At 42.5% G+C, this 10,215-nt stretch overlaps 1 protein-coding gene across 2 annotated transcripts in view; it reads right to left on the bottom strand.

Annotated features, from left to right (window-relative positions):
* Window positions 1-416: 416 nt before the first annotated feature.
* USF3 (upstream transcription factor family member 3) overlaps window positions 417-10,215 on the bottom strand; it is a 43,661-nt gene continuing 33,862 nt past the window's right edge. For both annotated transcript variants that reach the window (XM_005548122.5, XM_015446406.4), the window contains one exon: window positions 417-8,911. In XM_005548122.5, the coding sequence (XP_005548179.3) occupies window positions 2,439-8,911 (6,473 nt within the window). In that variant the 3' untranslated portion in view covers window positions 417-2,438. The remainder of the gene's footprint in view (window positions 8,912-10,215) is intronic.

Here is a 10,215-nt window from a genome sequence, read left to right as displayed (position 1 = left end):
TCAGGAGTTCAAGACCAGCCTGGCCAACATGGTGAAACCCTTTCTCTACTAAAAATACAAAAATTAGCCAGGTGTAGTGGTGCAGACCTGTAATCCCAGCTACTCGGGAGGCTGAGGCCTGAGAATTGCTTGAACCCAGGAAGCAGAGGATGCAGTGAGCCAAGATCCTCCCACTGTACACTCTAGCCTGGGTGACAGAGTGATACTCTGTCTCAAAAAAAAAAAAGAAGAAAAAAAGAAAAGAAAAAAGAAAGAAACGAAACGCTGGTCCTTGAGCTCACTTTGTTAACAAAGCAGATAAAACAATTTATATGCATCTCTCCCACCCCATCCCATTTTTGGCAGAATATAACAAGAACAAAAAGTAACGGACTTCATGGGTTTAAGTAAAGGAATATATACTATTGTTTTCTTAGTTTTTTTTTTTTTTAAGTTTTCAAATTTTAATATGGGTTTTTTAAATGTATTATAAACTTCTGTGGGGCTTTTAAAAAATCCCTACCTAGGCTGAGCACGGTGGCTCACGCCTGTAATCCTGGCACTTTGGGAGGCCAAGGCGGGCAGATCACAAGGTCAGGAAATCAAGACCATCCTAACATGGTGAAACCCCATCTCTACTAAAGATACAAAAATTAGCCAGGTGTGGTGGCACATGCCTGTGGTCCCAGCTACTCGGGAGGCTGAGGCAGGAGAATTGCTTGAACCCAGGAGGCGGAGCTTGCAGTGAGCTGAGATCACACCACTACACTCCAGCCTGGGCGACAAAGCCAGACTCTGTCTATTAAAAAAACAAAAATCAAAAAAACCTACCTATATCAGGTTCTTCTATGTTTTAGCAGGTCTCAGGTCTCAATTTCCCATTTTTAGATGGCAGGCCTATTTTTAAAGGACCGATTCATACTTTAAAATATGTGTACACACACACACATACTTACACACACAGAGACATATAGAAAGTCTATATATTTTTTGAAGCACCATTTCACATCTACCAACAAGAAAAATAATAAACAAATTCATATCCTCATTATAATTCTGTTATGAAGGATAATAATGTAATATACAATGCCATATTACTAATAAATACTGTCAGTAAATGAAAATACTGACAGTTTAAATCTCTGTTCAGAAATATTTTTAAAGTAAGGCTCAAATAAATGTGTAGATTACAAACACACTATTTCCTGATCAATCCTAATATTTAAATGAATGCAAAAGAATTTATTTCAAGATCAAATAAATAAAATGAAGAGAGAATACTAAATTAAACTTAGCTGATGAAACATCCATTGTTAACTGAACCCATGCAAAACTCCACAATACAACTAACTGCATTTACCCTTATGGCCTAATGCAAAATGCAAGCACAAAATGGAGAATACGTATGTACTTAACTTGTTAGCTTTCTATATGTAAGGCTAAATAATTGTCTAAGGAAGACCTTTGAAGAATCTTGGCACATTAAAGGAACACAGCTCCCTAATTTGAAGAGTAAGACACACAATTCAGATAATTTATGGATTGTTATAATTTAGAAAGAAGCCTCTATCTAAACCAAACTTTGAGAATAAAGGCTGATTGAACAATTCATTTATTTGCTAACTGCTTGACTTTAACTACAGACATTTAACTCAACATCAGTTCAACATCTGCCATAGGTAAGAAGCTGTTCTAGATGCTGACATTAGCCAGCACTTGGTTATGAGCCACTGTGTTTTATCAAGCTCTATATTTTTCAGTAGCAACTTAATTATATATTCTGTAAGTTATCAACAATCAAGTTTAAGGCCGGGCGCGGTGGCTCAAGCCTGTAATCCCAGCACTTTGGGAGGCCGAGACGGGCGGATCACGAGGTCAGGAGATCGAGACCATCCTGGCTAACACGGTGAAACCCCATCTCTACTAAAAAATACAGAAAACTAGCCGGGCGCAGTGGCAGGCGCCTGTAGTCCCAACTACTCGGGAGGCTGAGGCAGGAGAATGGCGTGAACCCGGGAGGCGGAGCTTGCAGTGAGCTGAGATCTGGCCACTGCACTCCAGCCTGGGCGACAGAGCGAGACTCCGTCTCAAAAAAAAAAAAAAAAAAAAAAAAAAAAAACAATCAAGTTTAAAATCTAGGCTCCCTCCTACTACCCAGTACATGACAAGATGATCTCCCCCAATTTCCAGCTAATTAGTATTTAGGAAATATCAACTTGGAAATGTAAATCTACTTGGAAAGTAAGAAAGTACACCATGCAGCTGAAAATGAAAGATAACTTGTTTTCTGACAACCCAGTATCTGCATCTGACATGGCTTCCCTACATTCAGAAGATAACTGAAAACTGATTATACAAAGACACACACACACAATCCTTCTCTTCATGTACATGTCTGTGCACACGCACACACAAATACATTTGTAATCTCATTACCTCTACATTTCGCTTATCAGTATTTAAACAGCTGAACTGCAATCATGACCTAGAATATGGCTTATGTTATGGGCAGGTCTGTTTGAGGACTGCTTGGAAGAGTCAGAAGCAGAGGAATTTGCTATCGTAAGCAAAGGTGACATTGCTGAGCCATCAGGAAGCGCTGTAGCTATTTCTGGAAACAAAGATGTCATATTAAAATTGGATAAATGAGAGTTGGTCATGTGCATTGGTGGCATATCTGGGAGAAGAGGAAAACTTGGTTGAGCAAACCCAACAGGTCTGGGAGGAGATAAAATTGATCCAAATCGGTTATTTAAACTTCCACTGTTTACCTTCTCTGTGCTGGGATTTGAGAACATCTGATTAGGAAAATAGGGGATTGAAATATCATTGGACAGTGTAGGATGAGCAGGAGAGTATGGAGGATAGAAGGAGGGCAGAGTATTTTGCGGATCTACCGGGATGAGGGCTGGAGTTCGAGTGGCACTAGGCTGAGTAACCTGTGGAATGAAAGAAGCATTAGCATTTATTGGTGGATTCATGCCACCCTCAGGAATAAAAGAAAAACCAAAATTTTGTGACAGTGTATGCTGATCAGGACCTGAATTATCATTAGGTACTTGTGGGCTATCAGGCATGAAACGAACAATACTTCCTCTCTTCTCTGTAGCAGGTTGTTGACGTCCAAGAATCATACTGCCACCAGTAGAGAGAGGAAGATGGGGAAGACTTGGATCAAAGACATTACTTTGCCTTTGGTTTCCAGAACGATTCCTTTCAGGTTGACGAATTTTGGAACCACTGCTGTCTTGCAGGGGATGCCTTGATCTCTGGGGAACTGAAGAATTAGCTTGACGTACAGGAGGGCCTTGATCACCATTTCCATGAGACACAGATGGATGTGGCAACGCTGGCCTTGCAACCCCATGCATGTTGGTTGTGACTGGAGGGTTCATGTGGCCCTTGGTCGCATGACTGTCAGTAATCCTCATGGGATTGGATTTCTGCACAGAAACATTGGGGCTTGTGTTTCGACCCTGAATATCTCCTGAGGAAGAGGAACTTGAAAAAGGAATATTCAAGGTGCTGTTCCTGGTGTTAATTGCACCTAACGACATGTCACAACTTTCCCTATTCTGACTATCACTCTCTCTTCTAATATGGACATTTTCATGAGTTGGGGGACAATTATATTCAATTGCAGAGGATGGACCACACTGTGTATTCCTCTGATGTTCTGAGAGTGACCTCTGGCTCCCAATGACCTGATCACTGAGGTGAGGGGCAAGTAAGCTCTGCATGAAACTTTGGTGACAAGTATTTTCACTGTCCCTTGATGGAATACCATTTCCTGTTGGGATGCTCTGAACTGGTGGGTAAGGTAATCTCTTTTGACGGTCAATTGGTGGTGGGCCAGTATTTTGACTAATTCGAAAAGCCTGGGACTGCATACTCCGCAATGATGATACAGGGTTACCTATTTCATTGTTTCTTGAAGATTGTACTTCAAAATTACTCTGGGGCTGTTGACTAGCTCCACTTGGTTTAAACGTCTGACAATCGGAAAGGCGGATATCTGAGGCTACAGTGTGGTCCACACGACCCTGCATATTATGAATAGCCAAACTCTTATTTCTGGGAACATCAAGATAGCTTCTCATTTCAAGCTGATCTGAAACTCTGGAACCCTGAATTGATATCCCCATTCTCTGCTCTGAATTAGAAGATGTCTTTCCAATGAGTGCCTCAGCAGAATAACTTGAAACTCTATTTCTCTCCGGCCTGTGTGGAGTACAGGTCATGTCTGAAGATCTAGTCACAATACTTGGTTGGGACACCATTTGCTGCTCTAAGCCTCTTGATGTCAAAAGCCTCTGCATTGGATTATGCCCAGATACATGTTCAGATGAAACCCCTGAACCTTGCTGTCTGCTTCCAACATCCTGCTGTTGGTGCATAATATCTTGATTGAGATGGTTCTGGGGATGGTTATGATGGTTCCGACTAGTTGAAGGGTTTTCACAGCTCTTCTCTGTCTGGGAGCTTCCAAAGTGTTGCTGCATTTGTTGCTGCATCTGCTGATGGTGGGGATGTGGCTGCCCACTCTTGGATCGGGACTGGTCAGTTCCATGGTGCTTGGGTTGTAAGGAAAGCTGAGAGGCCTGGGTGCCCTGAACAAGATTCCTCTTTTTCTGCATCTGAACTTCCTGTTGCAGAGTCCTCTGTTGGTGGACATTATGGGGCTGAGAGTGGACAGAGCTCTCTGCATGAGGTACATGATGCTGCATTTGATATAAGTGATGCCTCTCTCTTAACTGCCCTGCTTGTTGTTGTTGCTGTTGCTGCTGCTGCTGCTGCTGCTGCTGCTTTATGTAGAGATGGTTACTATGAAGGTGAGATACCCCTTGAGCTGGAACATGCTGCTGCAGGGCCTGTAGATGTTGACTTGCCTGGGTTTGCTGCTGCTCAGCAACTGAAGGCTGAGAACCACACTGAACTTCAGTTTGCCTCAATGCAGGAGCCACAAAGTTGTTACTAGGTGGAAATAATCGTGTAAGGCCATCTCCATGAGCTGGGTTGCTAACAGGCACAACCGAGTTTGAAGAATTAGGAGGGATCTGACTGACCATCATTTGAGTTTGGTCAGAAATGGTGTCTGGAGTTCTGCTCATCAGGGACATACTTTCAAGCCTGAGGGGGGCTGGCTGACAGTGCTTTTGCCGTTTAGCTGAAGACAGTAAAAGGTCATCTTGGACAGCACGCTTAGCGGAATCTTTACGGCTTTCATGACTTGGCTTTAAGAGTGGCTCTTGAATCTGTGAATTTGGTATGGTACTAGTCATAGTATTTAGCTGTTCTTGGGAATATTCGGTCATCAGAGATGGTCCAGGAGGTTGACTGTCATAGGAGCTAGATGAAACAGTCAGATTAACCGTTGCAGGCACAGTTGTTTGCTCTGAAGTTGGGGATAAACCCGCACAGCTGGCCAGAGGATGGCTGATGCTGCTCTGATGGATAAGATTATTCACGCTTAAACTGGTGATGCTTGGGGGCTGAGAAGGTGAAGCCTGTAAAGGTGCATTTGATGTTTTAATTCCTAGAGAACAGCTCGGTTTTTCAAGGGGCCTCTCCATAGTTGCTTCAATTGAATCCTGAGAATTAAATTCATTTGGTGTTGCTTCTGCCTGTCCTGTGCCATTCTCTTTAGGTATCTGTGATTTGAAAGGTGGGTCTCCCTCTAATGATGATGCTTCAGAAGGCTTTGAAGCAACTTCCCTTATATCAGCCTGGAGGCCAACTCTTCCCTTCTCCAGGTTCTCCTGGTCAAAAATAGCTCTTGCTGCAAGAGCTACTATATCGGTTTGCTCTACAAAGGTACAGCTGTCACATGTATTAGCTGTTGCATTGCTGGTCACATCTTCTCTTGTTGTTTCAGGAAGCATGGATGCAACTGAGAAACTACGACTACTGCCAGAGCTGGTTGACATGGGAGAGTCAGCCTGTCTACTGGTGATCAAAGAACCATTAATAACCTCTTGATCAGGCAGGCAGGAATGATGCTGTGGAGGATCTCTGTCATCACTGTTCATCAGTAATAGTTCCTGTTTGGGATGTAAATTCACACTTGAATCAACTATTTTAGGATTTTCTGAAGAAAAGTCAGGATGATCCATCTGATCAGAAAGAGATGATTTCTGAGGGTTTTTTTTTTTAGCAAGATCAGATAGCAATGTAGTTAAACCTTGCCCCTTTAAGAGACCTGTGGTTTGCATTGTATCTGATGAATCTTGCTCAACTGTGCAAGGTTCAGCAATGATTTCTACCTCAGAAACACAGTCAGTACTTGTAGTGCTTGTTGTAGATGACAAACCAGAAACCTGAGAAACCAAAATGTGAGGATCACTTGGAGATGGAATCAATACATTGGCTGAAGTGCAGGGTTTGGCAGCATCTGACAATGCTAAATGACTTGGTGGTTTATCCTGAGGTGTCTCTTGTTGCAGATTAGGGGTAGAATCTTTGGATTTTGCTGGGGCCATTGCAAAATGTTCACTTGTTACAGATTCTTGGGAGGGTGAGCTGGACTTTTCTATTGACTTAGATTTGGATACAGACTCAGGTATTAATGATTCAGAGTTTAGAACACCCAAAGAATGTGAAGCAGAAACACTCACACTATTTGCCTGGGACATAGAGACAGGTGGTAATACAGCAGGGAAGCTTTCTAGCAGTCCATCATTACAGGGCAGCTCTGCTGAGCTTTCAGGGTTGGGGCAGTCTAACTTGCTCACATCTCTGACTGGATTCAGCGGACACGCTGACTTGTTTGCTGCTAAGTGTTTCCTGGCACCTGGCTTCTTATTCAACCTTTTAGATTTCATGTTAGGAGGCAAACAAGCAACAGTGTTCATCGAGGAAGTACTCACTAGATTATAAGTACTGGCTAGTGTGGCTGAACTATCTGTTGTCACAGGAGGTGCTGCAGTTGCTAATGAAACACAGTTAGCTGTAGTGGTTTGACTATTTGCAGCAGTTTGAGCATTGGCAGGCTGGCTAATAGACAATTGTACACAGCTTTGCCCAGCCATCTGTGATATGCTTTGATTGAGGCTGGCCAAAGCACCAAATGTATTCAGGGCAACATTGGTATTTGGATCTTCGCTGGTGGTGGGTTGAATAATTTGCATAGGGGTTTGATTTGTAGTTCCTGATGAAGACATCACAGGCTGCAAAGCAAAGAGCTGTCCATTTAAAGAAATGGTTTGAGGCTGTTGGTTTGACATGGTAACAGAAAAAGTCTGTGTTGAGTTAGACACTGATAAAGATGAAGGTCTTGGTAATATGTGGACAAGATGCTTTCCTCCAAAAGTCTGTGGTGTTGAAACATTTTGCACTGAATTATTAGACCCTATTACAGTATTGGCTCCATTAATAGGGAGTCGAACAGAACCAGGAGGTGGAGCAGAGAGGAGTGGCAAAGGATTCTGATTAGCTGCCTGTATGATTACTATCTGTTGACCTACTGTGTGGTTGGGAACTTCTGCTCTCATCACCGTTGGGCATGGGGTGGTGCTGGGTGGTTGAAGAATTATAACATTTTGATTAGTTGGAGCTGCATTAACAGCTGACCCAACTGGCTGAGCCATCTGAATCACCTGCATTGCTGAATTCAGTGGAAGGATATTTTTGGGAGGCTGAGATTTAACTTGTGGCTGGGCAATTAGTGGCTGCATAGGTAAAGATGGACAAGAAGGCAATGTTACAACTACTTGCTCAACTGGCTGCCCATCTGCTGGAAAGGAATTATTCAAGTTGATGCCTGTAGCCACATGTCTACTGTGGTTACTTGTGGTAGGGCTAGTACCAGACTCATTTAATACTGGAGTCACAGCAGAAGACGGTGTCTGGCTTAAGGGCTGAATAGTGTTTCCCGCCAGTTGCAAAGTAGTCCACGTTGTCTGTGTGTTTCCAGCTGAAGAAATTCGTGTAAGGCTATTAATGTTTTTCAAATCTGAAGTACTAACGCTTGAAGAAGGCAAAGAACAAGAAAGAGTCCAACCATTGTCCAAAGGGTTTCCCGAAAGAGTGCTTATAGGAATGGTGGCCTTCCCTACTCCAGGGGCAGATGATGCCACCACTGTAGCTGTACTTGTCAAGTCTGCACTCTTGCTAATGCTCATTGGAGAAGAATCATCTGCAGTTCTGGGAGGCTGGGAGCAGACTGTGGTGGTAACTGAAACAACAAAAGTGTTTTGAAAATCACCTCTGAAGTCCTGTATGCTCAGGCAGGACTTGTTTCCATGGTGCACTTTAGTGGCAGCTGCTGAGGAGCTGAGGGGGATGTTTACAGCACAAGGGGTCATTTTCTTCAATAATTTGGGGTTCTCTTGTCCATTCTTATTTTCAGAAGAATTTTGATCATTTAAACATGTGTGCAAAGAATGATGTTGGTGAGGCTCAGGTCCAACTGAAACAGCAATCAGTGAGCCACTAGAGGCACCAAGCACACTTGATTCGCTTTCAGAGGTGGGAAGCTCGAGAACACTCTGAGCAGAAATGGCAGCAGGAAGACAAAGAGGAACAGGCTGGTTGGTAGCCAATGCAGGAACTGTGGTCTGATGCCATGGCTTGTTTTCAGAAGGGTAAACTCCAGAAATAGATATAGGAGTCACAAGATTGCAAGTCCTCTGTACTGGCACCACATTGGCGGTCTGCTTTTGTAAATTATGACTAACATTAAAAGTTATCCCCTGAACAGCTGTTCCCTGGCTGTTTCCACCAGGCTGATTCCCGTTGGAATAAACAATGATATTTTTTTGAACCTGGTCACTAGGAATAACAACAGAGACCTTCGAGTTTTTAAGATTTCCTTTCCAGTGAATTGTGGGGTCATCATATAAGCATATGTCATTAGCTTTCAGTAACTCAATATATCGGCCATTTTCTTTTTGAATTTCTTCCAGTTGTTTCCGTAGCTTTTTTATTTCTTCAGCTATAACATTAAAAACAAAAATTTATAAATACCTGGGAATGTCAGTATTTACAATAACTTGATAAAGAACTGTATACTAAACTACTGAATTCTAATAATAGCATTCTAAATACCTCAACTGAGACTCTTCAGCTCTTTTCTAATACAACTTCTTTTTTCTTTTTAGAATGATATCCTAAATCCCTCTGCCCTCCTTTAAAAAGTATAAATCTTTAAAGGTCAACTGAAAAATTACTCATAATGTAGAAACCTCAAAATTCCCAATTTAAAAATTTCCAATAGGGCAGCTACATAGCTGAAGTAAGGGAAGACATACTGCTATCATGGTAACATGCTAGGAAAATAACATTGAATATCAGTATGCCATTTAAATGCTGCAGCAGCCAACATTACCTGTGATAGTAACAGACAGTCTCTTTATTTTTTATTTTTTTGAGACAGAGTCTTGCTCTCTGACCTAGGCTGGAGTACAGTGGTGCAATCTCGGCTCACTGCAACCTCCACCTCCCAGGTTCAAGCAATTCTTCTGCCTCAACCTCCCAAGTAGCTGGGATTACAGGTGCACACCAACACTCTCAGCTAATTTTCATATTTTTAGTAGATTCAGGGTTTCGCCATGTTGGCCAGGCTGGTCTTGAACTCCTGATCTCAAGTGATCTGCCCATCTTGGCCTCCCAAAGTGCTGGGATTACAGGCATAAGCCACCATGCCCAGATGACAGTCTCTTTTATAAATGGCTTTAGTTTCTATTTTACCCTTTGAAACAATGGAGACAAAAAGGAATAGAGCACGTAAGAAGTAAAGTGGCACCAAAGTGCACCAAAGAAAGCATCGACAATGGAACCTGCACCTTGCTTGGTAGGGACAATGCAGGTATGCTACTGAGCAGTGAGGACATTGTCACAGCCCTCCTTTCTAAGGTAGATGGCTTCATCTATGAGTACCACCAATGGGGCAGACTTAGCTGCTGGTATATGCTCTGTGACCCCACACATCCCCAGCTGCCTTGAAACAGTGGAGAGTATTCTCATTCCTTTTCCAAAGCAGCCTATTCTCCAGGCTAACACCCTGTGAGGGAGCCTGAAATGAAAAGCTCCATTCCAACAAAGACAAGCTGAAACTAGCAGATCATTTTTCTTAGTTTAAAACTAAGAGACAAAAGAAAGATACCAGTGTCCACGGACAGTAGAAATTAAAGAACAATCATTATGGACCAAATAATAATCACGGTTCTCACTCACTGTACCTTTACTACCTGGCACATTTCATTCATTATTTAACAACAATGACAACCATAACAGCTA

Source organism: Macaca fascicularis, chromosome 2 (genome assembly GCF_037993035.2).
Source record: "Macaca fascicularis isolate 582-1 chromosome 2, T2T-MFA8v1.1".
NCBI lineage: Eukaryota > Metazoa > Chordata > Mammalia > Primates > Cercopithecidae > Macaca > Macaca fascicularis.
The sequence above is the reverse complement of the archived record's forward strand: the minus strand, read 5'-3'. Positions and strand labels throughout refer to the sequence as shown.